We start from the raw sequence: 19,212 nt of genomic DNA on the forward strand, positions 1-19,212 counted from the left end.
TATATATATATATATATATATCGAACGTAATTTTACTCTCCTAAAAACGAGAGAAGGTTATCAAGCACTCATGTAATAACAAGATGTCTCGTTCCCTAAGTAAATATTAGTATGCGTATACATTGTAAGAATGTTTTTGAATGTTAGACTCTTATTTGGAATTGAATTTATTCTATCATAGAAAATTCTCCGTTCCCTGTGCTAACATCGAGCTCTTAATAATTTCAAAACTGTTTTTTATTGTTGTACATGAACTGTAGCAAAAGAAAACTTTCTCAAAAACTCGAAGGTTATAATATTTGTCTGAGAAAAAAAACCGATCGAAAAGTCATAATGTAAATTTTAAATGTTCGTTTCCAACTTTCAACTTAAAATTATCAAATTTGTATAATATGTATTGGAATTTTTTATTGAGAAAAAAAAATTATGGAAAAGTTGAGATTATATATTAAAAATTATTATAGTTTGATATATAAATTACGAAAAGGATAATATATCACGCAAAAAGAAAAAAATTATCGGAAATAGTTAATTGGGAAGATGACGCCCGCACGGAATTTAAGAGATCCGAGTTCTCAATCCCGGCTAAGGTAATTTTTTTTCGCAACAACCCAGATAACACGCATGTACAAAAAGATGTAAGACATCTTAAAGACAAAAATATTAAAAATATTTTTAAAATATTTTTTTAAAGTCTTATAGGCGTCTAAAATTTTTAAAGAGACATCTTAATCTCATATCGATTTTGGACTTTTTTTAGTCTAAGCAATTCTCTATATTATCTGAGATAAATTTATTTAAAATACATATAAATGTACTATTCCAACATCCAACTTTGACGGTAACTGATGTTTCTCTTACTTAATTAAAAGTACCATTTAATTTTGTATTAGCTTTTATGTATAACATATAAACTTTTTTATGTATACCTAACGTATAGATTCTTCTAATTATTGATTTTTAATCATTTCTAGATTTCTTAAAATATTTAGGATACGTTATATCTTCACGTTAATAATTTGTTATCATAGATAATCGAGACGGACCGAATTTCCGAATAGAACAAAAAGCAAACCTCCCACCACCACATTTCTATTTCGCGTATGTCCATGCGATCCACGCGCGACAGATCGACGTGCATTTTTCACGATAGCCGATATTGCGGCCCGTTGAATTATGCATACACGGCGCAGATATCATTTCGATAGCTGGCACGGACGCTTGGCGTGAGCGATCTGTCACTGATGCTTAATGACCGGCATTAATTGGTTATTGTCAGTGCCTCCACCATCCTATGTTTCCGCGATATCGCGATGTACTCGACGCTCGTCTTTATCAAGAAGCAGAAAGAAATTGACTGTAAGATGATGAAATCATTTTAAATAAGTCTCCTCTTAGCATGAAAGCTTAATCCATTTTTTGAAAACGAAAAAGATATGCAATGATTGCGTCCAACGAACAATATAATTATTATAGTTATAATTTTCTACTCAACAATATAACTGTTAATTGGTATTGACTGGAGTGACGGCATCGTGTGCACATCGAATTCAACTATCGACAATCTCGATATAAAAATTTGTATTTTGTATTCGCATGTTATATTATACCCAGAAAAAGGTTTCTTCGATTTAAAGAAATGTTTCTTTGCTACGGTTAAAGAAAAAATTTCTTTGAACGTCATTTCTTTGATTTAAATATTATTTTTTTAAATCAAATTTATCTGATTTAAAGGAATTATGTTCAAATCAAAGAAATAACGTTCAAATCAAAGAAATTTTTCTTTAACCGTATAGCAAAGAAACATTTCTTTAAATCGAAGAAACCTTTCTCTGAATGTATGTCCATTTCGCCGATGTATTCTATAAGTTTTCCGCGCGGCGCACGTTCCTGAACATTTGAAATTTTTCACGACAAACTTTTATATTAATTTATTCTCACAAATTTATGCGTATTTTCGAGTATTGCAATAATGCAATGTATACACAAAGTGCATTTCTTAATAATTCCATGAATCGAAAGAATCCCAAGTGAGAGACATTGCGATAAATGATTGGTATATGTACTTCGATCAGTCATTTATAAAACTTAGTATTGCTTATTATATTGCGAGTGCATCTGCGTACATGCAGAAATATGAAATTGCATTTGTCATGAAACACAAATCCACCTTCCTAGATGTATAACATAATCGCGTAAAGTTCATCGCGCTCCAATTGATGACCTTTTGCAACTTTGTGACATCCTTAAGATATTTTTCGAAGATCGCCGTAAGAGGACAAAGGTTCGTCTTTCGTATAACCCTGTGAGACGGACGGGAGTATTACTACCCGGAGTATTCCAAGCATCCCCAAGATCGGACTTCTTTCGACAACTGTGCAAAGTACAAAGGGGATGCAATACTCAGGCATCGGATACCGTCCGGAATTTTATGACTGATCTAATCAATGAAGGGTCTAGTCTCTATATGTGCGCCGGATATCCCGCATGTTCTATGGCTCTCCACTTCCACGTCCAAAGTATTATTGAATTTCCAGACGAGAGGGACTAGACTTCCGTCCTGAGTCGAGGTCGCGAGGGAACCTTTGTCAGCTTACACTGAATATCTTCTTTCGTTCATGGAAGTGAATGTCAATTGCAGATACTAACAATTGATCGTTATGCTCCAACTTGATAAATACATTCAGATATATAATAATTAATCTAGAAATGTATTAATTTTATAATAAAAATTATGGGCCATGAATTTCTTATGGAATATTTTTAGTTTATACGTAAATTATTTCATTTGATTTTAAAAATCAAATCGAAAAAAATATATGTGTACTGATAGAATTTAAATATATTTCTTTTTTTATTTTAATCATTATCTTAGTTTATACAGAAAATATTTTTCGAGCAAATTCTATAAAATATAAATTCCTTAAAGATATAATCGATATTATAATAATATAATAAGATCACGAAAATAATCTATCAAAACGATTTAGAAAAAATACGACGATTTTGTCAAATAGTTCCAGAAAATGTACACAGTATATCTTTCGAATAGGATTACTTATATAGTTGGTCATATCTTTTTTCTATTTCTAATGTGTAATCTAAATATGAAGTTCAATTTGATGAAAGATGTAAATTTATTTTATTGTCATTATTCTAGAGAAAGTTTATAGTATATGGTGAAATATAAGAATATCTTAAATACACTTATACAGTTTCTTCATTTGCGAACCGCTTCGCAAATAGTTTGCAAGGTACTTGAGAATGCTTTCCCACTTTTTCTCCGCGATGTAAAGAACTGCGTGCACAGCCAGAGGTTTATTTTCTTACCGAATGTGCAACAATGTACTTTCAGTTGTTATAAAGTTGCGAAAGATATTAATAACAATTTCGCAACAGAGGATATAATAAGAAAAAATATTGTTCAAGAACACACGCAAATACCCCCTTGTCTGAACAATGAAGATATGCTCTATTAATGGCACACTATTGCAATATGTAGATTATAAGATATATATATGTATATTGCGTATTATGTATATTACGGCGATATCAGATACCGTGTCGACTGAGGTTGACATGAAACTCGGGAATGGTGCAGGGACATGAATTCCATCGTTAATGCTTAATTACGGGTAGTGCTTAATAATCGTATTAGCCTTCGGCGTATACTAGAATTTACATGTCGATCATTCCTCGATACAAACCCCGATGAAAAGATCTAATCATGTTACTTCCAATATTAGATGAAAAATACTCATTGTGAAGCAGGCATCGACCATACCTTGTTTAATTTTAAAGTTTATTAATTAATCGTCGAATATTATTTATGCACATGTGTGTACGCGCGCGCGCGCGCGCGTGTGTGTGTTGTGTGTGTGTGTATGTGTGTATCACGGTCAAAGTGTCGGTCAAGTGTGCTAATGTACACACTTGTGCATACACATGTACTAATATATGACTAGTGTATACTAAACATGCCTAGTACACACGTGTACTAATCATTGTATGCATTTATTAAAATGTATATCTACTGTGACAGACGACTCGCAATATTACGCTTTCATTAATGTGTTGTATGCATTGTCTATTAAATGAAAATACACGGAGAGAATTTTTTTTAATTCATCCTGAAAATGTGGTAGTTGTACAATATAATATTTTAAAGATTTTTACATGCACTTTAGTAAAATTAATGTTATTTTATATCTTATTATAGTTTTATTAATGAATGAGAGAAATTTAGGTAATATAAAATTCTTCAAAATAATGTTGATTCAAGACTACCATATTTTCAAGGTAAATTCTAAGAAAAATTCTCTCCGTGTACATTTACTAGAAATAATAGACATTTTTATTTGATTAATATTTTTACTAAAATTTTATGTAAATGCATACATTGATTAGTTAAGTGTATAATTTAAGCTAAATTTTAAGTTTTTACTGTGACCGTATATTAGATTCTTTTAAAATAAACTAAGGGCACAATTAAGTTGACATTTAATTCATCTTAAGTAATTTTCAATATTAAGTAACTCTTTTTATTATTAACAGCTCGGTATAAAATTCTTCATTTTTATCTGTCACGATCGAAAACAATAGCAAAGATCGTGTTATAAAGATCATGTGTCCTTTTTATCTACGTGCTCCACCACAAATTATAAATTAAAAAAAATTATAAAAAATTATAAAAAATTCAGTAATTGAAGCGCACGGCATACATCATGAAATAGATATTGTGTTTTCACTATCGAATAATATTTATCGTCGCGTTGATGCTTTCTCACAAGATAAACTCACGCGATGCAAAGCTTATATTCTCATCGCACGAACCAACATTTACATTTCTAGTCGTGCCGGTATGCCAGCACGGTCAGACGAAGGTATTCGGCGTGGCGCGACAGGAGACCGCGAGGATCCCCTGTGAGCTGGAGGCGAACCCGCCGGAAGTATCGTTCACCTGGAAATTCAATAATACAATGGAGGCGGTGGACATACCTCAGGCGCACGTCACGAGTGATCGTACTCGCTCGACAGCCTCCTACACACCAATGACCGAGCTGGACTATGGCACTCTCCTTTGCTGGGGTAGCAATGACCAGGGCACTCAGCTTGAGCCGTGCGTCTACCATATCGTGCCAGCTGGTAAGTGCTCGACCTCACTGCAAAGCTTCTGAAAAATTGCTTCGGATCTAACTCACATACATCTCTCATACTATCCTTGGAAGGCGCGCATTCCTCTCTTCGCTCTATAATTGATTTATTACTCTCTAAATCTGAATCAGTAGATCAGTCACTAATTACTCAGTGACACTGACATTTGACACTGACAATTAATGAAATTTAACTAAAAAAAGGAAAATTGTGTACATTATATAACTAAAATACTGATATATGCATATTAATTTTAATTTTCCAATATTATATTCATTGAATTTATGCACTAAAACAAAGTTAGTTAGATTATATAATAAAGATCAGCCAGGTTAAGGATCTCTCATTTCATTCATTAATTACCACTGGCATACTTGACATCATCAGTGGATATCAGTGAATATCAGATTATCCACTGATTCAAATTTAGAATAAAAAAATATTTACGCAGCGATCTCTTTTAGACTCGTTTATTCTTATAAACAGATTATATACCCTCGTGCTAATATTGAAAATAAAATACAAATGCCTTTTTCACGCTTGAATATAATTCGTGAAATGTGTCAATGCATTTTCTACTGTAATTGCTACGTAATGCATTTTCAACCAATTACAATGTAATTAATAATTCTGCAAAAATCTACTACATGCAAATTTAAAGTGACTTAATTAAATGATGCAATAAACGCAATTGTATTTTCTGACTTGACTTGTAATCGCGTGCTGCATTTAAATTTTTTGAATTGAACGATTGAATTGAAATACAAACATGTAAATTACATAAATTACATATACATAAATGATATGACGTTTAATATTTCTTGTTTATGACTCTGCAATCGCTGATATTAACATTGTCATCATCACCAGGTGAATAAATCAAATGGAACGAAGACAGATAAATCTTTCGATGACATCGCAGCTGCGACACAACTTTTTAGAGTACAGCAATCGATTTTAGTAGACGAATGTTGTTCCATTCTGAAACTCTTGAAAAGCGCGTTCGATAGATTCGATGCATTTACTCTTCTTGTCGTCGAAACACTATCAACATCCGGTGAATTATAAATACACAACGCGTTCTGCAATTCACTGCATCTTCATCGAATTATCGGTATTTCGATAAACCGGAAGGTGAACTCAATGTAACTTCAATAAATCAACGTGCTCTTTGAATTTTTTTTTGCTTGTAGTACTTTCTTATACTTTTCTTGTACTTTGAAATGTTCGAGGATGAGTCAGAAATTGTTACTATAAAGCTACAAAAACTAATAATATCTAAAATAAAGAAAAATGTTCGAGTAAATTCAGAGCTGCAAACCGATTAAAACGATATATTTATATTTGCATATTATTATTATTTTACATTTATTTGCTATGACTACAAGAGTTACGATGTTTTATAAATAAATGTATTTATATATTTTCTTTATTATAATACTATATTGCTGCTATTTGATAGAAAAATGACACAAGTAAAAAATTAGTATTTTTGAGATAGTGGAAGGAAATCGATCATAAAAACATTTATGATTTAAAAAACGTTATTTTATTTTTCTATCAACGATATATTAATACTGAATAGTATATTATATTAATATACTATGATTTATTTTAATAGAACTCTTTACAATCGCTATTTATATCAGTATTATTATATCTTTAATACAACCAGTGTAATTTTGCATTCAAGAGCACAGAAACTGTTTTCAGATACATTTATGAAATATTGAAAAAGTAGCAAATTATTGCAGCCCTTATTGTAACATTCTTTCGTATCAATATTTTCTATAAACGTTCGCGCGATTTTTTACGATTGATTTAAATTATGTACTTCGGATTGTCGTGAATTCGTGTTACATTCTTTAAATCAATTCAATGTAATATATAATAGTTTACCATAAAAATTGTCTACGTGTTCGAAACATGTTCGTGCAAAATGCATTGAAAATAAATATATTGCAACATTTTTATCACCGCGGAAAGCATAAAGATGCGCGTGCAAACGGGTTAAAGAACGCAAGTATTTTTACACACATGGCGGAAGAATCCGTTTTCCGCAGTAGGAAATATTCTTAAAGGTCCATAAAGATCGGGGTAGGTCGTAGAAGATCAGGACGTATCAATACGTGACAAACGCATTTTAGTACGTGGCTTGGTACTAAACTACTGGAACGTGCAATAAAAATCGTCATTAAAGTGAACGTTGCGTAAAAGGGACATGTCAATTTGAGTACCATAGTTGCTCGAACAAAAACGAAAATTCAAACTAAACTCGTATCGGCCGATGAGAGGCGATCAAATCTAGAAGCGCGTATGAGACAGTTGTTACGTCAGCAGTTTTTTTTTGTCTAAAATCTTTAACAATGAAAGTTTTATTTTCGTTTAAAATAGATACTTATTTTAGTTTATGAAGAGCTTTTAATAATGACCTTTAAATGTAATGTAATAACCTTGCATATATAGATAAAAGATTGGACAATAATAAGTGGATATATAGTATTATTCTTTCAGGCATTTGCGTGTCACATGAAATCAATTTTGTCAAATTTTTCTACAAATATACAATCGTAAATAATTTAACAGTAGGGAGAAACACTGTCTCTCTCTCAATTAAACAATTTCAATTTAAATAAATTATGTCTTTATAAACCAGATACAATTACGTGTTTAATTTAATTAACAGTTTCTACCACAAACGCTTTTCACCATCATGTTCGTTTGCGAATCAATTCCGTCTCGGCCAGATATTCTCTGTGGTATCATAGAATACCTTCCAAATTCGCCAATTAAGCATTCATTCATGTTCGCTAATTAGCCCGTTAATCGACACACAGAATCGTGCTCGATATTGACGCTGATCGCGCGCGAATCCAACAGGCCGCCCGGACACACCGCACAACTGCTCCTTATTAAATCAAACCACCGACTCGATCTACGTGGAATGTATAGAAGGCTTTGACGGCGGCCTACCGCAAAAGTTCACCATGCAAGTGGACCGTGAAACCGGGTCCAGCAAGAGCGGCGGTCCTACGACTGTCTTCAACCAGACGAGCAAGGTGCCCGTCTTCTCCGTCAGCAATCTGGATCCCGGCAGCAACTACGAGGTTTCCATTTACTCCACTAACGCCAAAGGTCGCAGCGAGACCGTGCATTTTCGCGCCACCACCCTGAATCTCCCTGAGAGACGAACAGGTGAGTCGTCCGGCCGCGAACAACTGAACTGAGAGAATGATCGATCGCGAATCGATCCGTGATTAAGTCGTCCTCGATGTACTTACTAGACGATTCATAAGTAAGCTTCGAACAACGCGAAACATTCCGAAATGATGCGGTATCATTAGGTAGAGACTGGAAGGATATTCCGGAGTTTTAAGCAGCTTTATGTTTCAAGTAGAGTTCTCTGTTGCAATAATAATAATAATAATAATAATAATAATAATAATGCTAATAACAGTATTAATAATATTAATAATTATAAATTAAGACAATAACAGTAAATAAATAAAAAATTCATATTTTTACATATCGTTTAGTAATATAAAAATATTTCTCAATTATTAAGAAATTTTATCCAATACATTGTTTTGTGGATCTTCAAGATATTTAACTTTACTTGTTTTATTTTAATTTTTATTAACAAAGAATTTTAAATATCGCGTAAATATTTCATTTGTTATCGTAATTTGTTTTGTAATTACGTTGTCCCTCCTCGGTGAAAGATTTTTTTCAATCTCGACAAATAATTTATCGAGACCACTCGTAGTTCGATCTTTCGATCTCGCTTCAATCTCGTAACAATACCGCCCGTATACTTTGCCACCGCAGCGTAAAACAAATGCGTCGTAAATGTATGCGAGAATATAAACGAAAAGTGGAATATAAAGGAAGCATCGCAAACGGATATTGCTTATGAATCGATCTAATATTTTGAGCACTGTTCGCTACGCTGCACGGCCTTGCATCGTAGAGCTCGTGTGAACATGTTGATCCTCTCTCTCGTGCAATAACATCGTAACTCGATTTCAGCGGCTTTTTGAGTGGCCGCATGAAAGTTCACGAGTATATTAAGCGCGCACGGCTCATAATATACTGTGCATTTGTGTTGATTCGCGCGGAGATCATCCAGACAGTTTGCACTAGATATTCCTCATTACCGCTCGGAGTTAGACAAACAACTATAGGATATATGCGGAAAAGTTTAAATCAGTAATAAGTTCATAATGGAATTCGATTTCTCTCCCTTCGTGACGGAAATGTAACTCATAATTTAATTAGAGAATAATTAAACAAAGTTATTTGATAAAAGAAACTGAATATTCATTGATGCTGATGACAAATGCATGTTTAACGGTAAATTAACACAATAATAAAGTACAAAAACGGTAAATTAAATTAATAAAAACAAACTATTGGATCTTCTTCTATTCTTATTCTATTATATATATTTTATTAATTTCTTAGAACGACTTGTTACATCTAAGATCTTTGAAAACAAGCAAAGTGTTTTGATCAAAACTACTCATAAATAATTTGATACACATAGATATAATAGATATACATATTTCAAAGAAAGCAGGTATTTAACTGCTTTGATGCGATTTTTTATTATCTTTCTCAGGTGAAAAAAAAATTGAAATAAGAGACTTTTAATTTAAAATGATCGAATAAACACTACAATTAAATTTCGAAGTTATACTTAAAATAGAAAGAATCCCATAATAAGTGGAAACTGCTTGAAAAGAACACTATTCTTTTTAAATCATATAATAATTCGTCATTTTGTGCAACTCAATATACTCTTAATAATACTTTTTATAGAACATTATTTTTATCATTTGTTCGCCATCATAAACTGATTATAATAAATATTTCGAAAACGGCGTTTATTAACTTTTCAAACACGAATATTATTCTGGAACGAATAATACCGAGTTTTGGTAATATAATACATTTGCAGAATATTCATGCATCACATATATAAAATTTTTTCCCGTATAACATGTCCTCATCTAAAACATACCTACATTTTTTTCTACGAGTTACGATGATATTGAATCCATCCATCCGAAATTCGCGTCTATTCGGCATTATGGCGGTATTATCTCTTTACTTCAATCAAAGCACACGTATGTCATGTAAAACTGTAAGCGTGTTAGAGTTACGTGTAGAACTGCATCGAAATCGTAGCAGGCATACATTTACAAAATGTACGTAATTAGATGTTTTATCGACACCAGCGCATGATCGCTCGTCGTCAATGACCGTTTCGTACCTTTTTATTTATTCATCATAAATATTAAGTAATATCGTCAATTCAAAGGTGAAATAAACAAGATAATAATAACTGCACGCATCAATATTATACACAGCCTGAAAAGATAAATGCATCTAATTTGCTTTTCTTTCTTTTGATACAAAATATTTGTTATAAATTTTTTTATTCATTAAAGCTCGTTAATAATTATTTATCGGCACAAACATCTATTTTACACGAATCCGATATAAATTACAATAATAAAAAATAAGTTCTTCTATGTATTTCCAAGATTTAATTTATCCAATTCTTCATTATTAAGTGTTTTAGTTTAACTAAAATTGAAATACAAATTACATGATTACATTGCTCTAATCGGAATGATGTTTAAAGGAAAGCACAAGAATTTTGCTATTAAGGTAGGGGGTGCTTTAGCTTGTGCTTCTAAATGCATCCGCGTCGCGGGAACTGTTTTCCGGTAGTAGCTTGTAACCCCATTAAACAAATTTCTCGGCCTAATTTAAGCACCAGCGACCCCGGGCCGCTCTGCCGCATTCTTCTAACTAATTGCTCACGATTAACCCATGGGTAGCACGTAGACAGACGTTAAGCGGTGTTACGCGCGTTAATAATGCGCGGCTAATAGGCGGCGGCTACAGAGCCCGTCAGCTTCGTCGTTTATCCGCTCTACTGCGGCCTGCGCTGCAGCGGATCCGAGATAGGGGTAAACCAGACTATAAAAGGCTTTCGTATTTCGCGTCAGCTGGCCCTCCTTCGTTACAAATCGCCGTTCTTTACGCTACTCTCGCCCGATTTATATCCGATCCCGCCGCGCCGCCTGAACTAACAAGACTTGGCGATACGTGCTGCTCTTGTAAAAGAAGAAAGAAGTCCGAAAGCGCTACAATTTCGATTTCATTTTCGATTCTACTTTAGGTGTGTATATTTCAAAAATATTCAAACTTTGTTCCGCGAATCGTATCTCGTATGAAGGAAAAGTTTATCACGAATACAAAATTTTTCTCATGTTACAACTGAAAATTGTACATAAATGAAAAGCAAATTTCTTACATTATTTGAAATTCGGCTTGGACATCCGGAAAAAATATACTTTGCTCGGGCAATGTAAAAAGCTTCATAGAACTGGATCAAACAACTGTATGCCATCGAATGGCAGCTTTTGAGGCGATAAAAGTGATAAAAATACGTGTACGGATCGGTTCATCTCGTTCGATGACTGGCAGGTATCGATTGCATTTTGACGTTTTGCATTAAAATACGTCGGTGCACTGCGTGACGAACGATTGGCACATTTCATGAAAATCCATCGGCATGATCGAGCTCTCTCGAAGAGATCAAGCTCATGGAAACGCGAGGATGCATTATAGCGAGCAATATTACGACTGATTAAGCTTCATTCAGGTATATGTCTTGACGATTCCTTGATGGATTGCCATAAATTATGAGCGAAAAATACCAATTATTTTCGCGATCAGTCTTCTCAAAAATATTATAAATCCAATTACAAATCCATTTAGGATCTTGTTTATAAAAAAAGAAATGAATAAATATTTGAACAAATATTTTGACTGATAGAATTTCAACTGATAGAAACATTAACGAACACAGTTATTTTCCGTCCAGTTGTTATATCAATTATTTCTAATAAATAATTTTGTATATTTTTAAATACATTAAAATTTAAAATACATTTTTAAAAATATACTTTAAATATATATTTTTAAATATATTTTTAAATATTGTATATTTTTAAAAAGTGAATCTACTTTTAAATTATTTCATTTATTGCAAGAAAGTTTAATCATTTTCATTACAAAATATATTCAAGAAGTATATATGATTGTGCAAAATGCGATGGATTAAATTAACTAATTGTTTATGACAACGTTTACAAAAAAGGAGTACATACTGAGAGAAGAACTCCGTTCTTTATGACTTTATATAAATCATGTTTTTCAATTTTTTTAAGATCTTAAATAATCAATAGTCTTGATGCGTTTCTTTTATCCAGGATTGAGAAAGTTACTTTCAAAAAATAATTCGTTACCATTATTTGTTATTCATTGAAAAAAATTCGTTAGCATTATTATTATTCAAATATACTGAATTTTTACAATTTCCGTTACTTTTTCACCAAATTTTGATTTTTTTCACAAATTCTCTTTTTTTAGTAGCATCCAATTATCTGTGTCGCTAATTGACCAGTTCCACATGAATTCAACATCTATAGTAGTTATGGTTAATTGCAATATGGCCAAATATAGCATTCCCTTTTAAAATTCGCTTGTACACGTTCCACACACATACGTATTGTGTAAAAGTAACGATTATATTCGTTACCCAAAAAATATAACTCATCGTACCTAATAAAAAAAGTACAACATTCTTATTAATTCATTTTTAAAAAAAATATAGTAACTGTAACAGCATTACAACAGCATTAATACGTTACTTCTTATCTTATTTTTATCACAATTCGTAGAATTCATAAAAAGAAAGATTTATCGCCTGCGAACTTTGAACTTTTTTTATGCACTAAAGATTCAATTTGACCATTTAGGGCCTTTATTTCCATTTGTTGTAAACTTTTTTTTAAATTAGAACTCACAAAATCGTGAGTTATAATTTTCAATAATTCGATTTTCAAATCTGAACAAATGAGAACATTTCTGTTTGTTCATCAGTCTTTTTTCAATTGCAACATGACACGAGCTCGCCAATTAACCCTAAAGTTTATTGCCCAAAATAAGTTTATCGGGCACCGTTATTATTCAATCGCAATCTTCCATCATTCGTTCATCGTGCGTCACATATTTTCCTTACTCGTAAAATTACTCTCGGCTTCGCGTTGCTGTCGGAGCTACCTTCGACTTCCCTACTCTCCGAAACCATCCCGCGCGCTCTCAAGTCAGTTAGACGAAGGCTGAGGCTGGTGTGTTGTGCCACTTCCGGTAGCAGGTGAGAGGCTGGCGCAACCACCCTCGCCGGAGAATTGTACGATCCGAGAGGAGAGCCAGACGACCGTACGGGTGAGCTGCGCCGAGAGCGAGCTCGACTTCGACACGAACACGGCCATCTACGTACTACAGGTCTTCGACGCCGACACCAGGCGACTACTGGCGTCCGCAACGAGTCTGACGCCGAGCATGCTCGAGGTGACGGATCTGCCGGTCGACAGAAGCCAATCCGGTCTCATGCTGTCCCTTAGGATCATGACGGAGCAGGCCATGAGCGATGCCACGGTCCTCTTCAGTACGCACTTTGTTCAAGAGGGTAATACCAATAAGGAGCACCACCGTTACCCAGGTAGGGCCCAGATAAACAATGGATCGTCCTACCAACCCGCCCGTACCTCCGCCCCACGCCCTATGCCCTCACCTCTACGATGGTGCTTTTACTCGAAAGCTCATCGAAGCAGCGATGAACGATATCGTCGTTGTGATCGAGCGAGCTATGAAAATTCGATTGCGTTTATTCTTTATCACTTTATACAATTCAAATTATTCTTTTATCAACCGATGACGTCTTGGACAAGAGCCGCATCGCGATCGCGAGATTCTGGAACAAACGACTCGTACTTATGTTCCTTTGTGTCTTGAATATACTACTCATTTAATTTTACATTATTTGAATACTACCGTTGTCGAATTCTTATTTTGAATTATACTTATAGCTATCACAAGCCATAGATATGAAAATCGCGATGCAAAAAGATGTAGGAATTATATATACAACGAAAAAAAGGAATAAGCAATTATTAGATCGCCTGCAATTTTTATTTCTAATTACTTGAAAGCCCAAGTAGTCCATTTACAATTTATTTTATTACATCCACTTGTTTGTAAGTGCTTCTTGTAATTTTAATTGTATATGCAATAATGATAACTTCTTACATACTTTATTACGTTACCATTCCTTCAGTTTTAACCAAAGGGGAATAGCATTTTGGGGAGTTAAAAAATAGTATTTTCGAAATTTGTAAAATAATAACTCGCAGCTATTAATACTCTTAATCGGATTAATCTTTTTTTTTTTATAATATTCTGCAGCTCTTGTTTCGGGCAAGAAGCTCGAAATCGCTTTAAATCGGTTTCATCTTTTTATGTTTTTACTTTTTTTAAATAAATTATTAAAAAAAAAGAGTCAACGCAAAAAGATATAAGTAAAAGGAATATTATTTTTTACAGATTTTGACCTTCTAAATATGATAATATTAACAAAAAAAACTCGGATAGAAAATTAAGCACGATGTATTTATCCAGATTTCAATATTCTTGTTTAATTTTCGAGGTATTCCTCAGACGCCACGAACTTTTTAATAACTTTACCGGATCAAAATTTGCAAACAAACACTATTTTTTTGCACTTTTTAGGTAAAAATTTATTCTTTTTTAGAGAATGTTAAAAAAGAATCAATTTTTTTTAATAAATAAGTAAAAGAAATAGTGTCTTTTATATTTAGTATATTTTGATTTTTTCTGGATATAAATAAAAAATTTTGGATATTATTAAAAAATTCATGCTTTTTGGAGAACACATCGACAATTAAGCAAAAATATTGAAACTTGAATAAATAATCATGTTTAATTTTCAAAATGTTCCCCAAATGCTATGAAATTTTTAATAATTATTATATCCAGGAAATCAAAATCTACAAAAATTATTCTTTTACTTACATCCCTTTTTGGCAAAATCCTTTTTTTAACCTTTTTTTTTATCAATCAATATTAGTTTCCTAATTATTTTCTTATGATCAATAGAAACTATTGTGACAAAGGCTTCGTAGAAAAACGTTTTATCCGAATCATGCAATACGTGCTAAAACGGACTAACACTCTACAGTGATTCGTTTGCAATGAAAATGCTCAGTTAGTGGAAACCACCCAACAAGTCAACACTTCGGCAAATTCATCACGAAGTATCTCGAAATTTGCATATTTGTTTTGTACACATACCGCAAGTTCTTTTTTTCACGTCTATCGAAGAGGCTTGAAAACTATCGAATTAAAGGCAATCACCAGGGAATCCCGCGATTGACTTGCGAAATACTGTTACACTGTTTGTACGATACGGTCAGATCTTGCATGCGCCAGATTCGTGTTAATATAATTAAAGCGCGTTACGTGACCTTCGTTGTAAGAAGATTTTGCTTGTTTTCTCAATTAAACTAGTAGATGTGTCTTGTTATTTTATATTAAATACTTATCACGCTTATATTTTGAATTTCCTTAGACTCAAACTTTCGCTTGCAAATTTTTCTTGCACGTATTCGTGAATGTATATTTTATTAATTTTCCTGTATTATGCATCATCACTTAAGATGCAAAAAGAAAACGTCTATGTTACATGACTTAAAAAACACTGCCGATATTTTTGCATGTTAATTAATTACTTTTTCTTTTTTTTTTTTTTTTAATATAAGGTTTAGCGAAGTAGAAAAAAAAAGTACAATTTATTAGCGATGTCACCGTTATACATTTAATTAAAAATGTTCAAAGAAACGACTCTTCAGTCATATTTAAATGCGACAAATACTTACTGCAATATTTAGATCAAAGAAATAATTTATATATCAAATTCAATTTTATTTAAGCGTGTTGATGTATTTGTATGCGCGTTTTGACAAGCATATATGATCATTTTCTCTTCATTTCTCGTTGCATATTAATCACATTTAATGCGTGACATAATATGAGATAAAAAAATCTAGTTTTGCTAAACATTTCTGCAATACGCGCGTACTACAGCAAAATATTATACAATAATACTAATTAATTATTTAAATACAATTAAAACTTAAAATCGGCTGTATTTTAAATATATTTCTTTTCGTGTAAAAATATTTTATCGGTTTTATATTTATTTTATAATCGTATATAAATGAAAAACTGCAATAAATGAGAAATATTCATTAATGTTATTAAATCCACATAAGTACAAAATTCATATACCGTTAAATCAACATGTCTCTATAAAATTATTTTTAAAAATACATAAAGTTATTATAAATTTTTCAATTTATTAGGTAGTATAATTTCGTATTCTACTCTGCGAAATATTTTTATAAGTTTAAGCGATGCTTCTACGTGTCAGGAGTGACAAGCATTATCATAAATGAATGTAGTAATCCATTATCTTCTATCGCGTTTATTAGTTTTTGCGATGACACTCAAATCGTTTACGTAAACAGTTTGTCCTGACTACACTAATAAATGACGTATTTCGTATCCGGTAACGTGACGCATGTACTCGATCTTTAAATGCGATTATGCTATTTCATTACACTTTTGTTACCAGTTATGGTATGTATAGCGATATTATGAACAATATCGATGAAGATAACTGGAGCAGATATGCTATCGAAGGTTTCGCCACATTTCTTGGCGGAAATCGGTTTATCCTGTTTATCGGTGTATCCCGCGAACGGTTAACCCGCGCATGAGAGAGCAAAGTCGGAAGAACTTGTTTCTAAGGGATACCGCTAAGACAACCGCTTATACGTGTAAATCCCGTCGAGGAGCATTTATCCAAAATTGTTCCGTGGCCAAAGCCTAATCTTCCAACTTGATTGTCCACAATGATATACGTAACATCTCATAAATATCATGAGAAATGTTCTTGACGTCCTTAAATGGAAATGTTAGAAACTAAAACTTGAATGTGCAGTCGGTCGCTCGAGTATACATTGATATATTTACTTTAATAAAATTTAATAAAATTTACTTTAATAAAATAACTCGACAATATTTCTATAAAATGCATCGAGGCATTTTGCTATTTGAACTTCATTATCATTTTAAGCACATTTATGTGAATTAATTGTTATTGTTGTTTTTATTTGTAATGTTTCCACTGGTATGTATGATTGCTAGACAACAGACTGCTATGCAATCAAATAATTTTAAGCTTCCCGAATGAAATAGATTCTGCGAGCAACATTGTAGCAACGTGTAGCACAAGGGAATTTCAGAAACAACGCTTTCAATTAATCTTTCGTAAATTAATAGATAAGGTCACCGAAAGCGGCTTAAGTTCGAAGACAATGAAGCTGCACGCACAAGTGACGCGCACAACGGAACGCGGCGTTATTGCACGAAGAGCTCGAGTCATGCACCAGAGATTTGTTCACATCTATTGTATCGTGAGGTGTTTCGTAAGACAAGTCCAGAATATAAATCCGGAAGATCTAATTTAAATTAATCTGTTCAAAAACAGCTACATTTGTCGCCTTATTTATTACTATGAAAATTTCTCATATATTTTCTGAATATTATACAGATTTCTTTATTTATATCTATTTTCTACAAATTTGTTTACTTGTATGTACAAAATGTTATATCGCAAGGCATGTTCGAGAAAATTGAGAAACCTGGTGCAAAATATGGATAAATATTATGAAAACGCAAATCAAAAAATATATTTGCGATTTATCTATATAAAAATAAATAAATAAATTTTTTTTTATTATTTTCTTTTTTATTATTTCTTACGTTATTTTTTATTGAATAATATATCCGATATTACAAAAGATGATGATCTTCAAGTTTAATTTTTTTTAATTTGGAAGTTTCTTCGTAAATAATCGTAAATAATCGTAAATAATCGTAAATAAAATCTTAGCCATGTCTACTATTTTTTTTTTCGCATCTTTTTTAATATTATTGAAATATTTTCTCTTGTATCTTATTTTAATACATGTATAAATTTGCAAAAAACTTTCGTTTATGATCACTCACTATTGTCTGTCCTTCGAATAAAAAAATATACCTAAAAATTCACAAATCTGATAAAATACATTTTCCACGCACGTACAGATGTATGAATTCAAATCGTCATTAGCTTTGTTTGATGGCCGCGAATGTTGATGCATCCTTGGCTTTAATATTACCTTAGAAGGAAGGGGTATGGAAAGGAAGGGATATGGAAAGGGCTAGAACAAGGACGAGAGCCAGCGGAGAGGCATTCATTTAACAGAGTTCGCGAATATAAGTGGGTTTTGATTAGCCTCAAACTTGAATATACCACAGGAGTTTAGAATGGAGTGCATTTGAATCCCAAATTCATTGCTAATGCGGTTGCATGATCTATGATGTGCGCAAACACTCGACGACTGCGTATTTGAGAGAGATTATTTTTCCATGAACCTCGATTTCGCCTGTTACGAAAATGGCATACGCGAATTTAACATTTACTGGAAAAGTCGCAAAGCTATTTTAACTTGAATCGAATTCTATAGGCTAAAAAAATCTACCTGTTAATTGCAGAAACGAGTTCAATTTTGTCGAGTTTAATTTTGCGCGAATAATCACACATTTCAAGCGAGAATAACTTAAAATATCTACAAACAGAAGAATGAAGCTTTAATAGAAGCTATACTATGAAAAAAATCGGGGTAGAATGTAGAGAATTTTAATTTGCCGTTTTATTTTTTATACGAGTAGATTATTCAGATTTTTAGCGATGCTCGGACGAATATTAATAGCCAGGAAGCAATAATTTCGGCGCGATATGATTAGATTATTTCAAAGATACAAAGGGGGAGGATGTTATAAATTCTCATTGTATTCCATAAATCGACTAGGTTGTGATAAACCCCAGGAATGCTACTACGTAGGTAGATTTCAACGCGAAGTTACCTTTACGATCGCGTCGCTGCTAAGAGAAACCTTATACGTGCATTTTTACAACCACATTTTTTTACAATCTATGCCATACGTACTCGCACACATATACTCTCTCTCTCTCTCTCTCTCTCTCTCTCTCTCTCTCTCTCTCTCTCT

At 32.7% G+C, this 19,212-nt stretch overlaps 1 protein-coding gene across 1 annotated transcript in view; it reads left to right on the plus strand.

Annotated features, from left to right (window-relative positions):
- Nucleotides 1-19,212, plus strand: part of LOC108693862 (nephrin-like) — a 54,378-nt gene that overhangs the window by 30,071 nt on the left and 5,095 nt on the right. Inside the window, exons 9-11 of the mRNA XM_018203035.1 lie at nucleotides 4,852-5,145; nucleotides 8,035-8,349; nucleotides 13,388-13,738. Of these exons, the coding sequence (XP_018058524.1) occupies nucleotides 4,852-5,145; nucleotides 8,035-8,349; nucleotides 13,388-13,738 (960 nt within the window). The remainder of the gene's footprint in view (nucleotides 1-4,851; nucleotides 5,146-8,034; nucleotides 8,350-13,387; nucleotides 13,739-19,212) is intronic.

This window comes from Atta colombica, unplaced genomic scaffold (genome assembly GCF_001594045.1).
Source record: "Atta colombica isolate Treedump-2 unplaced genomic scaffold, Acol1.0 scaffold1, whole genome shotgun sequence".
Lineage (NCBI taxonomy): Eukaryota > Metazoa > Arthropoda > Insecta > Hymenoptera > Formicidae > Atta > Atta colombica.